Genomic DNA, 18,377 nt, shown 5'->3' with positions numbered 1-18,377 from the left:
AGGGTTTTTTTTTGAAATGGATTCTTGCCGTGTTGCCTAGCCTGGAGTGCAGTGGTGTGATCTTGGCTAACCACAACCTCTGCTTCCTGAGTTCAAGCGATTCTCCTGCCTCAGCCTCCCAAGTAGCTGGGATTACAGGCACCCAGCACCATGCCCAGTCAATTTTTGAATTTTTAATAGAGACAGTGTTTCGGCATTTTGGCCAGGCTGGTCTTGAACTCTTGACCTCAGGTGATCCATCCGCCTCAGCCTGCCAAAGTGCTGGGATTACAGACGTGAGACACTGTGCCCAGGCCAAATATCCTTTTAATAGGAGAGCAGTAACAAAAGCATGAGAAATAGTATATTATCTACTACAGCTTAAAAGAAACGTTCAGGGAAGGAATCGGGAAATCGGGAGCAATATAGTCATGTGGGTCTGGCGCAGTCTCGAATGAGGTTGCAGACAAGGTGTTATGATCATCTAAAGAATTCTCCAGGGCTGAAGGAAAGGCTTCCACATGGCTTGCTTGCATGACTGCTGGCAAGAGTCAGTCCTCTGGCTGGTGGGTGGCAAGGGGGCTCAGTTTGTCAACACATGGACCTCTCTGTAGGGCCGCGTGAGTATCTTAATGTCATGGCAGTTGGCTTCCCGCAGAGTAAGTGATGAGACAGAGAGTGCCAGGCAGAAGTCACTCTTATAAACTAGCCTCAAGTCACATACCATCACATTTGCCAAATTCCATGGGTTACATGGGGCCTAATAAATGTTGGAGAGTTTATATCGATTGTGAATATAAGGAGGTAGGAATCACTGGGTGTCAACTTGGAAGTTGGGTACCAGAGTCTGACCTGTGGTCCCCAGTGATTTATGTCCTTCCCAAAGCAAAATACTCTTACCTCCTTTCAAATCCTCCAAAAGTTTCACCTTAGTATAGCATCAGCTCAAAGCCCAGTATCTTATCATCTAAATCAGGTCAGGTCCAAGTGTGAATGAGGGCTCCTTGGGATGAGTTCCTTAGGTACAGCAACTCAAGTACAGTTTCTTGTAAGACCTGTGAACTTTAGTTATTTGCTCCCCACATGTGTAACATATAATAGCACAGCAAATATAGGACAATTGCTAGATACCGTCCTCTTCAAAAAGTAGGGAAATGGAAGACATACAGGAGACTGGCAATACTGAAATTCAGTCAGACAGAAGTTGGCAACTCTGATTAGTACTCAAGCCTTCAGAATAATTCTTACCTCTTGGCTATGTTCTCTGGGCTTTTAGTTCTGCCTTATGAGTTATACTTTTTTCTTTTTTTTTTAAGAGACAGGTGTTCACCATGTTTCCCGGACTGGTCTCCAACTACTGGGCTCAAGTGATCCACCCACCTCAGCCTCCCAAAGTGCTGAGATTATAGGCATGAGCCACTGCGCCCAGCCCTTGAGTTATACTTTTTTTTTCTTTTTCTTTTTCTTTTTGAGACAGGGTTTCCCTCTGTCACCCAGGCTTGAGTACAGTGGCACAACCTCGGCTCACTGCAGCCTTAGCCTCCTGGGTTCAAGCTATTCTCAGGGTTTCCCTCTGTCACCCAGGCTTGAGTACAGTGGCACAACCTCGGCTCACTGCAGCCTTAGCCTCCTGGGTTCAAGCTATTCTCCCGCCTCAGCCTCCCAAGTAGCTGGGATTACAGGTGCGTGCCACCACTCCCAGCTAATTTTTATATTTTTAGTAGAGACAGGGTTTCACCAGTTGGCCAGGCTGGTCTTGAACTCCTGACCTCAGGCGATCTGCCCCCCTCGGCCTCCCAAAGTGCTGGGATTACAGGCTTGAGCCACTAAGCCTGGCCACTTCCCTATACCTTTTTTCATGAAAGGTAGCATATCTTTCTAGCTGAGTGGTTTTCTCAGTCTGCTTTCCACTTGTAGAAGTTTGGAGACCCAAAGGCCTTTTTGTACTCTCTCTGTCCTTTCAGTCTAAGTTAACAGTGACTCTGCCAATATAATATTTTATTTCTCTAATATTTGAATTTGTTTTAGCAACCCTATTAGCTGACAATATAACATTTAAAAATGTTAAGAGTATCCTATGAATCTTACTGGGGTTTATACCAGTAGACAAGGTACCCCAAAGTCCCTTAAGAATAGCCCCTCTCTAACTTGGGGCTTGTCTCTGCCGAGATAATGGGAAGAACTACTTACGCTAATAATCTAATGAACTCTTGTTTAAATAGTTCTCTGAAGCACCATGTTGGTTCATTTTGAGGTCTTGAGAAAGGATTGTATAGTCATGCCCTCAATTTCATCTTTAGACTATGTTTTCCTGGAAGTGCCCTCAATTTTATCTTTTTCTTGAAGCCATTTCTTAATTTTGGCATCATTTGCCATCTGAAGTCTGGCAATTTTTTAAACCATCAAGTATTAATTCTTTATCAATAGTTCTTCCTATAGCTTATCTTTCTCTTGCATGTTAGTATAAGCAACAAGAATTAAGGAAGCACTTCAACACTGTGTATGGCTCTCTGCTCCTTCTCTTGCCCTGTGACATCCGGGCTCCCCCTTCTCTTTCCGCCATGGTTGTAAGCTTCCTGAGGCCCTCACCAGAGGCGCATGCCAGCACCATGCTTCCCGTACAGCCTGCAGAACCGTGAGCCAAATAAACCTCTTTTTATAAATTACCCAGCCTCAAAACAAACAAATTTAAAAAAGAACACTGTATATGGAAATCCCATCAGCTAATCACCCAGTTCATTAGGCACATTTTCTATTTTCTGAGTTACTCCTGGTGACAGTGTTGCTAAATTTTCTGTCAGTACTAAACAAGAATCCCCTCCTCTAATTGCCAATAAGATTTCTGTTACTTTTCTTAAGACTACATATGGAGCCTCCTCAAAGGCCATACTTCTCAACAATTTCTTCAAGGCTCTTCAGGTTTTCATTAACACTCTCCTCAAAGTCCTTCCAACTTCCATCCACTGCTTTGTTCCAAATACACACACACACACACACACACACACACAAAATTCAGATATAATTCACAGTCCATATGCCATAAAATTCTTTAACATGTACAGTTCAGTGGTTTTTAGTATAGTCACGAGATTATACACCCATTACCACTATCCAATTCATTTTCACCACAAGAAGAAACCTCATACCCATTAGCATTTGTTCCCCATTCCTCTGTCCTTCAGCCCCTGATAACCAGCAATCTACCTTCTATCTCTTTGGATTTGCCTGTTACGGATGTTTCATATAAATGGAATCACACCATATCTGGCCTTCTGTGTCTTGAGCTTTTTCCTGTAGTATAATGTATATTAGTTATCTATTACACATAACAAATTACCCCAAAGCTTATTGTCTCACCGTTTCTGTGTTTCAGAAATTTGGGGGCAGCTTTGCTGGGTGTTTCTAGCTCAGGGTCTGTCGTGAGTTTATAGACAAGATGTCAGCAGGGGCTTTAAGCATCTGAGGGAAGGCTTGACTGGGGCTGGAGAATCTGATTCCAAAATGATTCACCCATGTGGCCATGGGCAAGAGGTCTTTGTGGCTTGCTGGCTTTGGGCAAGAGTTTTCAGTTTCTCACCACATGGCGCTCTCTTTAAGTTTGCTTGTCTGTGCTATGGCTTCCCTTTAGAGCAGGGGATTGAAGAAACAGGCGAACACCTCAATGTCTTTTCTAATTCAGCCTTGGAAGCTATATGCCATCACTTATGCCAAATTCTGTTGGTTACAGAAACCAACCCTGATTTGGTGTGGGAGAGGACCGTACAAAGGAGTGGATACCAGAAGGTGGGGATCATTAGGAGCCATTTTGGAAGCTGTAGTGTTTAACATATTGGGGAATTTTGTTCTAACAGCCATATATCATGTGTACTAGAGATTACCGGTGTGCCACTGAACTCAGGAAAATTCAAAAAGAAATCAAAATTTTTATACACTCTAATAAAAGAAGGGCTTTTCTTTAATTCTGAGCCCTAAATCTGCTTCTTCACTTAACACTTGTTATACAAGTAAATGGATATCTCTGAGTTAGTTGAAGTAGAAAGAGAGCAGCTCTCTAAAACAGATCCGTTTCATCTCCTTCTTTCTTTCTGACTTCTGATCTCTAGGTCCTGTATTTATGTTTGTCAAATTTTCAATCCATGCCCTTAGATAAACATAAAAATGTCATGCCTTCCTTTAATGTTATTTTAACATTAAATATGTAATGTTTCTTTAATGTTAATGTTTCATCTTATTTGGAATTTATTTGTTTTTTAGAAACAGGATCTTGCTCTGGCATCCAGGCTAGAGTGCAGTGACGTGATCATAACTCACTGTAACCGGGCTCAAGTGATCTCCCACCTCGGCCTTCCAAAGTGCTGGGATTACAGGCATGAACCACCATGCCTGGCCCCCATTTGGAATTTTTATTTATTTATTTATTTATTTATTTATTTATTGAGAGATAGGGTCTCACTCTGTCACCCAGGCTAGAGTGCAATGGTACAATCATGGCTTACTGCAGCCTTGACCTTCCAGGCTCAGGTGATCTTCCCACCTCAGCCTCCTGAGTAGCTAGAAATGCAGGTGCATTCCACTATGCCTGGATAATTTTTTGTATTTTTTGTAGAGTAGGGTTTTCACCATGTTATCCAGGCTGATCTCAAACTCCTGGACTCAAGCAATCCTCCTGCCTCAGCCTCTCAAAGTGCTGGCATTATAGGCGTTAGCCACCGTGCCCGGCCACCAATTCTTTGATGGCCACGATTTCCTCCCATTCCATTATGCATGCAACTTTGCAATGTGATTTTGCTGCTTTTTCCAACCAGAGGTGGAGCTCTTTCTCCACTCCCTTGAATCTGGTCTTGCTTTATGATTTGCTTTTTGACCCATTGAATGTGGTGGAAATAATGTTGCACAAGTCCCACCGCATAGGCTTTAAGTGGTTTTCAAGCTTTTGTCTGCCACCCTCTGAGAACACTACCCCAAGATTGCCATGTAAAGAAGCCAGACTAGCTTCCTGGAGGATGGGAGGCCACATGGAGGGGAACAGAGATGTCCCAGCTGACAGCTAGCACCAGCTGCCAGACCTATGACTTGAGCCTCCAGGTGAAGGTGGCTGTGTAAGTGAACCTAGGTGAGACCAACAGAGTAAGCGGCCAACCCATATAATCATGAGAAATAGTAATAAGTCAACATTTTAAGCTATCAGATTTGGGGGTGACTTGTTTTGTAGCAAAAGTTAACATATCTATGCTCCAGTGTGGTGGTAAGGTGGATAAATAACTTTAGGGAAAAAATGGAACATTAAAGTACTGGATGTTGAATAGACATGACTGCTTTCCCCTTTAAAAAACACACAAACTATTTTTTTTTTAAGATGGAGTTTCACCCTTGTTGCCCAAGCTGGAGTGCAATGGCGCGTTCTCGGCTCACTGCAACCTCCGCCTCACAGGTTCAAGCGATCCTCCTGCTTCAGCCTCCTGAGTAGCTGGGACTACAGGCACATGCCACCACGCCCAGTTAATTTTTGTATTTTTAGTAGAGACGGGGTTTCATCGTATTGGTCAGGCTGGTCTCGAACTCCTGACCTCAGGTGATCCACCTGCCACGACCTCCCAAAGTGCTGGCATTACAGATGTCAGCCACCGCACCCGGCCCACACAAACTATTAACAGAGCACTTACTGTGGGAAAGGCATTTTGCTAAGCACTTTGTATATGCTATCTCATTATACCTTCAACATAATTCTATTAAGTAGAAATACTATTTTTCCCAAGGTCACAAACCATTAACTAGCACTTGTTTCAAACCCACACATATCTGACTCTAAAGCCTGTTTTAACCATTATCGTGACTTCCCATAAAAAGCATCTCTAGGCCAACGCAGTAGCTCACCCCTGTATTCCCAACACTCTGGGAGGCTGAGGTAGGCAGATCAGTTGAGCCCAGAAGTTTGAGACCAGCCTGGGCAACATGGTGAAACCCTGTCTCTACAAAAAATACAAAAATAAATCAGGTGTGGTGGCATGGGCCTGCAGTCCCAGCTACTTGGGAGGCTGAGGTGGGAGGAGGATCACTTGAGCCCAGGAGGCAGAGGTTGTAGTGAGGCGAGATAGCACCACTGCATGCTCTAGCCTGGGCAACAAAGCAAGACGCTGTCTAAAAAAAAAAAAAAAGTCATCTCCAAAAATTTACCAATCCAATAACAGTCATATTTAACGGCATGCAATTTTATTGATGCAGTCTTCAGTTTAAAAGTTTGTCACATAAAAATGAATAAAAATAAATATGTGTTGTTATTTTAATTAGTTGGCTACAAATAAAGAAAAACAACTTCAAATTAACACAAAGACAAGATAAAGAAAACATAGGGTCATAACCTTACACACCCCTCTGTTCTAAATACATAGCATGATATCTAAAATGTGTAATGAGAAAATTAAAAAGACTTTCATAGCCACAAAAACACTGAACAGGGCTGAAGCCGAGGGTCTGCCAGGCTCTGGTTCAGAAGGTTGTAGCAGCTCCAATTTCTGTTCCTGTAGAATAACTGAAACTAACACTGCTTCCCTAAGATTTCAAATGAAAGCTTATTAACTGAATTAGGAATATTCTGCCTAATTCTTTGAAAGGTGAGGTTTTGCTAGGCATGAAAGTGAGCGTAGACCTGGTAGAGTAGCGGGGAAGCAAGCCAGAATCGGTAGAAAAATCAACGGAGAAAATTTGCTATTCTGGCATCTCCTTTGAAACAAAATTCAAAGGCTATGTCAATGTCGATAAATAGCAAACACCATGACCTGATGTCATTTTCTTTTCTTCCTTAGGCGCAGTCTTGCTCTGTCGCCCAGGCTGGAGTGCAGTGGCACGATCTCGGCTCATTGCAACATTCTCCTCCCAGGTTCAAGCCATTCTCCTGTCTCAGCCTCCTGAGTAGCTGGGACTGCAGGCGCCCGCCACCACGCCCAGCTAATTTTTATATTTTCAGTAGAGACAGGGTTTCATCATGTTGACCAGGATGCTCTCAGTCTCGACCTCCTGATCCGCCCGCCTCAGCCTCCCAAAGTGCTGGGATTACAGGCGTGAGCCACTGTGCCCGGCCCCTGATGTCATTTTCTATGCCTGTAGTTGTGAAAAAGTAACTGTAAACTCCTAAAAGAATACAAGGTCATTATTCTGTAAAAGTTATCCTTTTCTTTGTGAAATGCAACAACGTACTCTATTCCTTCCAAAGATTTACATTTTTTTCCATGGAAAATTACAAAGATATGGGAGGCCGAGGCGGGCGCATCACGAGGTCAGCAGATTGAGACCATCCTGGCTAACACAGTGAAACCCCATCTCTACTAAAAATACTCTTAAAAAATTTAGCTGAGCATGGTGGCACGCGCCTGTAGTCCCAGGTACTCGGGAGGCTGAGGCAGGAGAATGGCATGAACCTGGGAGGTGGAGCTTGCAGTGAACAGAGATCGCACCACTGCACTCCGCCTGGGCAACAGAGCAAGATTCCATCAAAAAAAAAGAAAAGGGAAGGTAAAGGTAAAGGGAGGGAAGGGAAGAATTACAAAGACATAATTTAAGAATCTCAGTTTCCAAATATGGGGTAGAATTTTACAACTGTATATTCTGTGGTAGCAGAATAATGGCCCTCTAAAGATTCCCATACCCTAATCCCCAGAACCTACGAATATGTTATCTTACATAGCAAAAGAGATTTTGCAGATGTAATTAAGAATACTTTATTTGGCTGGGTGCAGTGGTTCACACCTGTAATGCCAGCACTTTGGGAGGCTGAGGTGGGCGAATGGCCCGAGGTCAGGAGTTCAAGACCAGCCTGGGCAACATGGCGAAACCCCCATCTCTACAAAAAATAAAAAAAACTATCTGGGTGTGGTGGCACGTGCCTGTAGTCCTAGCTACTCGGGAGGCTGAGGCCATATCACTTGAACCTGGGAGGCAGAGGTTGCAGTGAGCTGAGATCACACCACTGCACTCCAGCCTAGGCAACAGAGCAAGACTCCATCTCAAAAATAAATAAGAAGTGAAAACACTCTAAATGTCTATAAACTGATGAATGGATAAACATTGCATATTATTATACAGAATACTGTCAAAAAAAGGAATGAAATATTGATTGATACATGCAACAGCATGGACAGCCCTTGAAAACATTATGCTAAGTGAAACATACAGAAGCCACATAGCATATGACTCCATTTATATGAAATAATATTATATGAAATATTGAGAAGCAAATCCATGGGGACAAAAGTAGCTTAGTGTGGCTACCAGTGGCTGAGAGGAGGAAAGAATAAAGAGTGAATGCTGATAGGTATGAAGTTTGTAAGGTGATGAAAATGGTCTGGGATTAGACAGTGGTGATGGTTGCACAACCTTGTAAATATACTAAAAACTACTGAACTTTACATCACAAATGTTGGATTTTATAGTATCTGAATCATTATCTCCAGAAAAATAAAATAAAAAGGAATTAGAGCTTTATCAGATGACTTACAGGAACAACCAGGCACAAAACCATTTGTCATCTCATCAGGCCAAAAGCCAAGAATTTCATTTTATTTTTAGCTATCTTTTTTTTTTTTTTTTTTTGGACAGAGTCTCGCTCTGTCACCCAGGCTGGAGTGCAGTGGTGCGATCTCGGCTCACTGCAATCTCTGCCTCCCGGGTTCATGCCATTCTCCTGCCTCAGCCTCCCAAGTAGCTGGGACTACAGGTGCCCACCACCATGCCCGGCTAATTTTTTGTATTTAGTAGACATGGGGTTTCACTGTGTTAGCCAGGGTGGTCTCGATCTCCTGACCTCGTGATCTGCCTGCCTCGGCCTCCCAAGGTGCTGAGATTACAGGTGTCAGCCACCGTACCCGGCCTATTTTTAGCTATCTTTATGTAACTGGTTTTTCCATTTATGGAAGGCTTCCCCTAAAAATACACTCATTAAATTTATGGAAGTTTTCCTTTAGAAATATATTTACATTAAAATATGAAGTCAATATAAATAATAGTATTTAAAACATTCAGTATATAATAATGTATGTGGCTGACCTGAAGTTTGGGAAAGTCCCAGTGTCCTATTCAGCACTTTTCAAAACCAGTAATACCATCTAGATTAGTAATAAAGTAAAACTTAATAGACCATTCGTTTCCCAACGCCAAGTAAATCCTTAGATGTGTTCTTTTTTTGAGACACAGCTTCACTCTGTCGCCCAGGCTGAAGTGCAGTGGTGCGATTTTGGCTCACTGCAACCTCTGCCTCCTGGTTTCAAGCAATTCTTGTGCCTCAGCCTCCCAAGTAGCTGGGACTACAGGTGTGTGCCATGACCAGCTAATTTTTGTTCTTTTAGTAGAGAGGGGGTTTCACTGTGTTAGCCAGGCTGGTCTCAAACTCCTAACTACAAGTGATCTGCTGGCCTCCGCCTCCCAAACTGCTGAGATTATAGGCATGAGCCACTGCACCCAGCCCTTAGATGTGTTCTTTAAAGTATAATCCTTTTTTAAAAACTACTTCCAAGGGAATTTTCAGGGGTTAGATGAGTCCTCATCATAGGTTTGATTCCTTGTCATCAAAAGCTGTCATCCCCACTGGCTCTCCTCACAGCCAAGTATCCTAAACTGTGCAAGCTGAAGTATCTTGGAGTAACTGAGGAAAAACATTGACACTGACACATCTTTTGTATAAATTACTAGTTCCAGGTACTTCCGTTTCAATATGATATGGCACTACCTTCCCTTTGATGGCATCCTATCTTTGTGAAGCTGGGCTTGGAGCCACTGCTGTGACAAAAAGCACCATGCAAAAATCAATGCAGAAGAAATAAGGACAATGGGGTCCAATCTGATTCCCATTTTGAGAAATTGTACGGAGCCCAAAAGGCACACACATTCCATTAGTAACTGTGATGATTTAAGGATGAGATAAAAATTATCACATCAGGCTGGGCACAGCGGCTCACACCTGTAATCGCAGCACTTTGGGAGGCCAAGGCAGATCACCTGAGGCCAGGAGCTCATTACAGCCAGGGCAACATAGCCAGAGCCCCATCTCTACAAAAACATTAGGTGGGCGTGGTAGCACATGCCTGAAGGCCCAGCTACGCAGGAGGCAGAGGTGGGAGGCTTGCTTGAGCCCAGGAGTTTGAGGTCATAGTGAGCTACGACCCTCCAACCTGGGCAACAGAGCCAAGACCCTGTCTCTATTTTTTAAAAAATCATCACATCACTTTTGCTCGTGTATAATTTTTTTTCAAATGGCTACTAGAGTTGTTAGAACATAAGTTAATAAACGTAACTGTTAGGTTTTTCTTTTGGCCAAGGGACAACCTGAAAAACATTACTGAGATTCTAACGATGTCAGAAACCAAAAGTCTGAGAATCTCTGGGTCATCTACTTCTATATATATATATAATATATGTTATGTATATATGTATATATAACATACATATAAATATATACATAATAAAAATATATATAATATATATGCATTTTTTTTTTTTTCTTGAGATGGAGTTTCACGCTTGTTGCCCAGGCTGGAGTGCAATGGCGCGATCTCAGCTCACCACAACCTCCACCTCCCAGGTTAAGTGAATTCTCCTGCCTCGGCCTCCCGAGTTAGCTAAGATTACAGGCATGCACCACCACGCCCCGCTAATTTTGTAATTTTAGTAGAGACGGGGTTTTTCCATGTTGGTCAGGCTGGTCTTGAACTCTCGACCTCAGGTGATCCACCTGCCTCAGGCTCCCAAAGTGCTGGGATTACAGGCATGAGGCACTGCACCCAGCCTTCCTTGTACAAGTATATACACCCCAAACTTGCCATCATTCTTCAGTTCTTGTGCAAGAGTTCTCTGATTTAAGCAGTATGTAAAAGGATCAGTCACTCACATTAGAGGCCTACCTGTTGATAGGAAATGCCTGTTTTAAGTACCTGCCATAAGGTAACAAATCAAGTAGAAGCAGAGTAGAAACCGGACTATCTTCCTAGTCCGATGAGGAGTTGTACAGTGAGTGGATACACTCCCCCTCTCAGCAACCCAGGATTACTTCATAAACTATGAACATGACAATGAGGCACCAGAACTACTCAACACACATCTGTAGTCTCTGGCCCCTATCTGGGCCAGAGAATTCAACACCATCTACTATCCCCAACCAGGACTTCTGCGGGCAAATCATGCCACTTCTGATCTCTCCTCAAATTTTCTACCCTAAAAAGGAGCTTCCAATAAATAACTCAGACCCCAGCTAGCAGTTACTGTCCTAAATTATATAGTAGTATAAGGCGGCCACATAAATTCAAGGCATTACACTGTGATCGTTACTGTGTTAAATACGTATTTTTTTGAAGCTATTCTTTTTAATTATATTTTAAGTTCTGGGGTACATGTGCAGGATGTGCAAAATATGTACTTCTTTAAGATGTTTTCATAGGTACAACAGCAGAACTACATTTAGAATTCACAAATAAAAGACTTTACATTTGTAATCCTTTAATCCCATTCATAGCAATTTGGAAAAGGAATGAAAACAAAGTATTTAGGGTTTCTACTCTTGAAAATGAGACACAAATTAGCTGGGCATGGTGGTGTGTGCCTGTAATCCCAGCTACTTGGGAGGCCAAGGCAAGAGAATCGCTTGAACCTGAGAGGCAGAGGTTGCAGTGATCCGAGATTGCACTACTGCACTCCAGCTTGAGCGACAGAGCAGGACTCTCTCTTAAAAAGAAGATACAAACTAATCAGAATAAATTTAAAAATGTTTAAACCAAATTCATATACACCGTATATATAAATGTATGTCATACTTAACATATATTTAAAAAAGAAAAAAGAACAAGAGGGGATTTGTCCATAATCAAAACTTTATTGAAAAACGGACACCAAAATAGGAGATTACTGTTGTATACCTTACAAAACCAAATGTAATTACATTATCTTGGTAAATTAATTAGAATTATGGAATTTATGATAAGGCTTTCTGTGAGATAACACAAAATTCAGGAAGCTGTTTGAATCATTAGTGTTGCTTTCTTCTAAATGAACACCCTGCAAAAGAATCATGAGAGTATATTAAACAAGTGCATTCTACCTTTGCTATAATTTTAATAACAGAAAGTACTTTTAAATAAAATACAGAAGTTTTAAGAATATTGGATTAATACTCATATACAGATTATTTATCCTCTTATACCAGAAATTTGCTATAATACATCTATCATATCTGAGTTTACTCTGGTATGACTAAGTGTCACTCCTATTTCTTAAATGCTATGAAGTGTACTTAAGACCATGAGCCTGAATTCAACAGTGACGACTGTTTCAAGCAAGCTGTCAGAAGATATACTCTTCATTTTTAGGAACTATTCTGAATACTTTTCTCAAGAAAATAATTTTGATTAGAGGTATTTTCAGACCTATTAGGAAAACTCTAGAACAGATACACCCATTAAACCATCTGTCAGCATATGGGCACTAAATTCCAAAATCATGACATGAAATAAAGGTTTCAAAAATCTCACAAGTATACCTAGTACTATTACTCTGAAAATATCATGTGCTGACTTCATATTTAGATCTCACCAGGTCACACCAAAGAGATGTCCGATTTGCTGCCAATCCACTTGAACTCTTCCAGGGAGAACATGGAACTTACAGCTCCCCAAAATATCACAAGCAAATTTCTAACATCATTATGGAATGGTAAATTTACAAGTATTACTATGGAAACTATATACACAATTTTTTTTCTTATTGCACTAAAGTGAAAGAAGAATTAAAATTAGGTTTTTATATTAATCATTGCAGTTGCTCATAAAAATAAAAACTCTGGTATTTTAACTTATACATTAGCTATCTGTTGCTTAGCTGGCAATGATAAAAAAAAAAAATTATTATATGTACTAAATACAAAATTTTGTAAAAGAAATTTTAAAACTCTATATGGTTTTAAAAATCCGTATGTCCTGTCCGGGGAGGTGGCTCACGCCTGTAATCCCAGCACTTTGGGAGGCCGAGGCGGGCGGACCATGAGGTCAGGAGATCAAGATCATCCTGGCTAACACAGTGAAACCCTGTCTCTACTAAAAATACAAAAAATTAGCCAGGCTTGGTGGCGGGCACCTGTAGTCCCAGCTACTCGGGAGGCTGAGGCAGGAGAATCGCTTGAACTCGGGAGGCGGAAGTTGCAGTGAGCCGAGATGGCGCCACTGCACTCCAGCCTGGGTGACAGAGCGAGACTCCTAATCAAAAAAACGAAACAAAACAAAAAAACCGTATGTCCTATAACATGTAGTTGTTCTTTTGCTTCTATTCTGATTTAATTTATTCCAAGTTAAGCAAACTAAGTGAATAAATATAAAAGAACTGGTGTTCTAAACTAAGAAAAAATAAGTCAATGGAGTTCCCTGCAAGGTCAAGAGTATAAATATATCCATTTGAACAGGATATTCTTTACTGAAAGCACACAACCAAAGATAAGTTATTTTGGTAATCATTAAGATTTCTTTAAACTTTTCAGTGAAGATAGAGACATTTATACTCATAAATCTCATCACTGGGTTGGAGAATGCCAAATGATGTACCTTCTGTGAGTCTGGCCTTTCCTCCTGTAGGCTGGCACAACACTGTTGAACAACCTACACAAAGAACCACTGTCTGAGCATGGCTGAAAACCGTGGTGATCTTGTAGCAACCTTAAAAAAAAAAAAAAAAAGGCATGTTAAAGTGAAAAGCAGAGGAAAACAGCACCTGTTCATTTCCGGTAATATGTAAAAAAAATTAGGAACTTTAGTGCTATGAAACAGCAAGCCATATGTGTAACATAAACTTTTTTAGCAGCGACACAAAATTTTTAAAAACAGGTAAAAATCAATAATATATTTTATTAAACTTAGTATTTCCAAAATATCAACAGACTTTTCCTTGTATCATGAAATAGAAAACTCATCATCTGACGAGCTTAAAGACTAACTCAAATGGCATATCTCCTTTGAATGCCCGTTTTCACTTACCCCGAAATGTTTCTACAATGGTTTCAGTACATTGATTATGAAAATGTCCCTGACATTTCCAATTCTGTAATCCCACGTCTACTCAACAGAGGGTTCTAATGTATCTTACCCATACACACCACACTAGCAATCCCTACAGAAATTTTCCTTAGTAAAGGAATTAAGATTTCAAATTTTACCTGGGCATTTTACATCCATAAAGTAAGAATTTGGACTTTGTACGAGGCGTTTCTTTTTATGTTTTTTCTTTTCCTCTTCCAAGGATGGATGTAGTAAATCTCTAGCCAACTGAACAAAGAAGCATATTATTACTATTAGTTTTAAACCACAATGCTGGCACATTTAACCATACGTAAAATATACATGCAAAAACCGGAATAAAGGTCATCCTCGGCAGAAGCAACACTTCAGATAGTAAAGTTATTTTTCGAAACCTGTTAATAACTTTCATCAATACTTTCCGTAATACTTGTGTTCTCCAAGTCCCTGTGAAAGTGCTTTCGGGCGATCAGGAAACATATGGTAAGGCAAACTCTGTCCTTTACTCAACTGCGTAATGAACTGTCTTCAGGGAAAACTGCGCGAAGTCGAGGTGCTAACAAAAGAAAGTGACCCCGACTGTGGACTCGCTTAGAGTAGAAACTGCTGAAGTAGACCAGATAACGCCAGCGCCCGGGTGATTTTTGCTCCTGGGGCTCAACAAGCTGATCTGACAGGAATTCTGGCTGAGCGACCGTCCTTGACGGAATTCATATATAAAGCAACAACGACGACAGTTTTTTTAAAAGGAAAACAAGTAGGAAATCGCTTTCGAAAGAAGGCAGAGGGGGCGAGAAACACCAAGCACTAGGAAAGCAAAAAGACCCAAAGATCACAGCCTCAGGGACACCCATCAAAAACCAAGACGGCTCATAAGCTACCCAGAGAGCTGTTCCCCTCCCAGCCACCGCCTCTGAATTGCAGCCCACGCCCCTGCAGGGCCAGCCGCGCCGCGCTGACCGGGCAAGTCACTACATGCCCGCCACGCGCGAAGACGCTGCGCAACCGGAGCCGCCTCGCCACTCTCGGACACTACAGGCCCGGGAAACAGCCGGACTCATCCGTCCCATAGGACCCTCGGTAAAGAAGCCCAAAACAAACCCGGAGCCCGACGTAAACAACTTACAGGCATGTTGATCCTCTCGCAAGCCCAGCCCTCACAGACTTCTCAGCGTACACCGCTGGCAAGCTGCACGCGATCTGCTCTCGGCATCAACTTCCGGGATAGAGGCGGCTGGGAGGAGCAGCGGGGCGGGCCTGTCCGCTCTAGGCCCTCCTCTCGGTGGTAGGCGGGGACCCTCAAGCCGGGTCCACTGGTCCAGGGCGCAGGGAAGATCCGGGGATGGTGCGCGTTCGAGGGTGCCAAGTCCCGTGGGTCTAACGGGTTCGTCGGCGAGGGCCGCGGGCTCTGCGATGCCTGAGGCCAGAATCTGACGGGGGAGCGGCCTCGGGCTTAGGCCATGGCGAGGGAGCGCCGGTGACCACCCTGGCCGGCGCCACTCCGAACCCGGCTGGCCCTCAGCGCCGGCCCCGGCCCCCTGGCCCGGCCGCTCTCGCTTGGCTCTGGGGGTGGGCACACGCGGCGATGACACTATTCTCTTCTTTTGTATATTAAAAAATACAGTATGATTAACCATTAATACGTGCCAGAAAGATTATGAAAGAGGCTCGTATCCTTTTGGCTTCCCTTTCCAAGGCGGAGATTTCGAAGTTTTCTGCGGGGTGTGGCGGTGCCTTAGGTTTGCGGCTGTGCCTTAGGTTTGCTTTGTTCGGAAAATAAGTTTTTATAACAGCACGGATTCGCTGCTGTGCCTCGGTCACTAAGAGACCCACCCCTTTCTGTCTTCTGAGGATTACACGTACTTTGCAGAGTGGACAACTCGGGGGCCTGAGAAAGGCGAATGTCACCGATGACAGAACATGAGTCTTTATCATTATTATTATTTGAGACAAGGTCTCGCCCAGGCTGGAATGCAATGGTGCCATCACAGCTCACTGCAGCCTCGACCTCCTGGGCTCAAGCGATTCTCCCGCCTCAGCCTCCCGAGTAGCTGGGACCACAGGAAGACGCCACTTTGCTTTTTTTTTTTTCTTAGAGACAGGGTCCTGCTATATTGCCCAGGCTGGTATCCAACTCCTAGACTCAAACAGTCTTCCCACCTCAGCCTCCCAAGTAGCTGGGACCACAGGCGCGTGACAGCATGCTCTATTTTTGAGGAGGAAACTCTATGCTTGAAAGATGGGTGTCATGGGCGACCAAAAGGCAAGAAAGACACTTGACCAGAAAATTGGCCTAACTGGATTTTTTTTTTTTTTTGGCAGAGTCTTGTTCTGTCGCCCAGGCTGGAGTGCAGTGGCACAATCTTGGCTCACTGCAACCTCCGCCTCCCAGGTTCACGCAGCCCTCCTGCCTCAGCCTCCCAAGTAGTTGAGATTACAGGCGTCTGCCACCATGTCCGGCTACATTTTGTGTTTTTAGTAGAGACGGGGCGGGGGGGGGGGGGTGGGTGGTTTCACTATGTTGGCCAGGCTGGTCTCGGACTCCTGACCTCAAGTGATCCGCCCACCTTGGCCTCCCAAAGTGTTGGGATTACAGGCGTGAGCCACTGCATCCGGCCCTAACTGGATGTTCTTAATCACCTTATTTGTCTTTGCAAAAAGGATACATGTATAATATACATTTTGGGAAATGCAGAAAAATAGAAGACAATTTACCATCTGGAGATAAACATTTTTAACTTTTGACCAATATCCTTCCTAATATTTTTTACTCACTTGGATATACGTTTATTTTGGGTTTTGACTTAACCTAATTGGGATCATCTTGTGCATAATCTTTTGTAGACTTGAGTTTTCCTCCCACTTACTATAAAATGAGCATCACTCCATGTCACTACATTTTTTTTTTTTTAAACAAGATCTCACTGTGTTGCCCAGGCTGGAGTGCAGTGGCATGATCTTGGCTCACTGCAGCCTCGACCTGCCAGGCTCAAGCAATCCTCCCACCTCAGCCTGCTGAGTAGTTGGGACTGCAGGTGCAAGCCATCACGCCTAGCTAATTTTTGTATTTTTCATAGAGATGGGGTTTTGCCATGTTGCCCAGGCTGGAATATTCTACATTATGCTTCTTAATGGGCATGTAGCATTTGTCCTGTGACTATATATATATTCATTTCAGCCATACATGAAATTGGGCATTAGGTTTGGGTTTTTAAATATTTGATACTTAAAAATTAATAAAATATTGGTAAATATTAAATATTTCTTGCGGATAAGTATATAGAACGATAGAATTGTATACACAGAATAATGGCCCCCAAAGACATCAGTGTCCTAATCCTCAGAACCTTTAGTTACACGGCAAGTGGAATAAAGTGCTGATTAGCTGATTTAATCCAGAAACATTATCCTGGATTATCTGTGTAGGTCCAGTGGAATCACAAGGGTTCTTGAAAGTGGAAGAGGAAGACAGAAGAGTGAGAAAGAGATGTGGTAATGGAAGAATGTCTGAGAGGTGCTATGTTGATGGCTTGTAGATGGAAGAGAGCCATGAGCCAAGGAATGTGGGCAGCCTCTAGAAGCTGGAGAAGGCAAGGAAATTGACTCCCTCCTGGATCCCCCAAAGAGGGACACAGCCCTGCCAACATCTCAACTTTAGCCCAGTAAGACCTGGCTCAGACTGCTATCCAGAACTGTAAGATAATAAATTTGTCTTGTTGTCTGTAATTTCAGCACTTTGGAAGACCAAGGCGGGCAGATCACCTGAGGTCAGAAGTTCAAGATCAGCCTGGCCAACATGGTGAAACCCCATCTCTACTAAAAATACAAAAATTAGACGTCGTGGCACACACCTGTAGCCACCAGCTACTCGGGAGACTGAGGCAGGGGAATTGCTTGAACCTGGGAGGCAGAGGTTGCAGTGAGCGGAGATGGTGCCAATGCACTCCAGCCTGGGCAATAGAGCGAGACTCCATCTCAATAAATAAATAAATAAATAAATAAATAAATAAATAAATAAATTTGTGTTGTTTTAAGCCATTACATTTATGGTAATTGGTTACAGCAACAATAGAAAACTAATGCAATAATGAAGATGCGTGTACCCACTACCTAGCTCTGTCAAAGCTTAACATTCAATACTCCCCCCCAGCAACTTTTCATTATTAACACTACAATAACATTCTTGGAGATACGTTTTTGTGTTTGTCCTCATTCCCTTAGGATCAATTCCTGGAGGAGGAATTGCTGAGTCATACGTTATGCACATTCTAAGGTTTGTAATATAAACTGCCAAATTACCCTCCAAAAAAGCGAAACCAATTTATATTCCAGATATAAATGTATGTGAATGTCCCTTTC

General features: G+C 42.7%; 1 protein-coding gene across 2 annotated transcripts; it reads right to left on the bottom strand.

Annotated features, from left to right (window-relative positions):
- Positions 1-11,813: 11,813 nt before the first annotated feature.
- On the bottom strand, positions 11,814-15,542 carry RPS27L (ribosomal protein S27 like). 2 transcript variants are annotated; one of them, XM_003901029.5, is made up of 4 exons: positions 15,145-15,542; positions 14,159-14,267; positions 13,551-13,661; positions 11,814-12,015 (listed from the first exon to the last, which is right to left on the bottom strand). In XM_003901029.5, exons 1-4 carry the CDS (start codon positions 15,148-15,150, stop codon positions 11,987-11,989), a joined length of 255 nt encoding a protein of 84 aa, XP_003901078.1. In that variant the 5' UTR covers positions 15,151-15,542; the 3' UTR covers positions 11,814-11,986. The 2 variants fall into 2 exon arrangements, with proteins under 2 accessions (XP_003901078.1, XP_009208616.1); XM_009210352.4 differs by lacking the exon at positions 11,814-12,015 and having other exon boundaries at positions 13,165-13,661.
- Positions 15,543-18,377: the final 2,835 nt, after the last annotated feature.

This window comes from Papio anubis, chromosome 7 (genome assembly GCF_008728515.1).
Source record: "Papio anubis isolate 15944 chromosome 7, Panubis1.0, whole genome shotgun sequence".
NCBI lineage: Eukaryota > Metazoa > Chordata > Mammalia > Primates > Cercopithecidae > Papio > Papio anubis.
The sequence above is the reverse complement of the archived record's forward strand: the minus strand, read 5'-3'. Positions and strand labels throughout refer to the sequence as shown.

Coding starts and splice junctions, on each gene's coding strand:
- RPS27L (XM_009210352.4), bottom strand. Junction 13,662..14,158: donor TATGGATGTAAAATGCCCAG/GTAAAATTTGAA, acceptor TTTTTTTTTAAG/GTTGCTACAAGATCACCACG.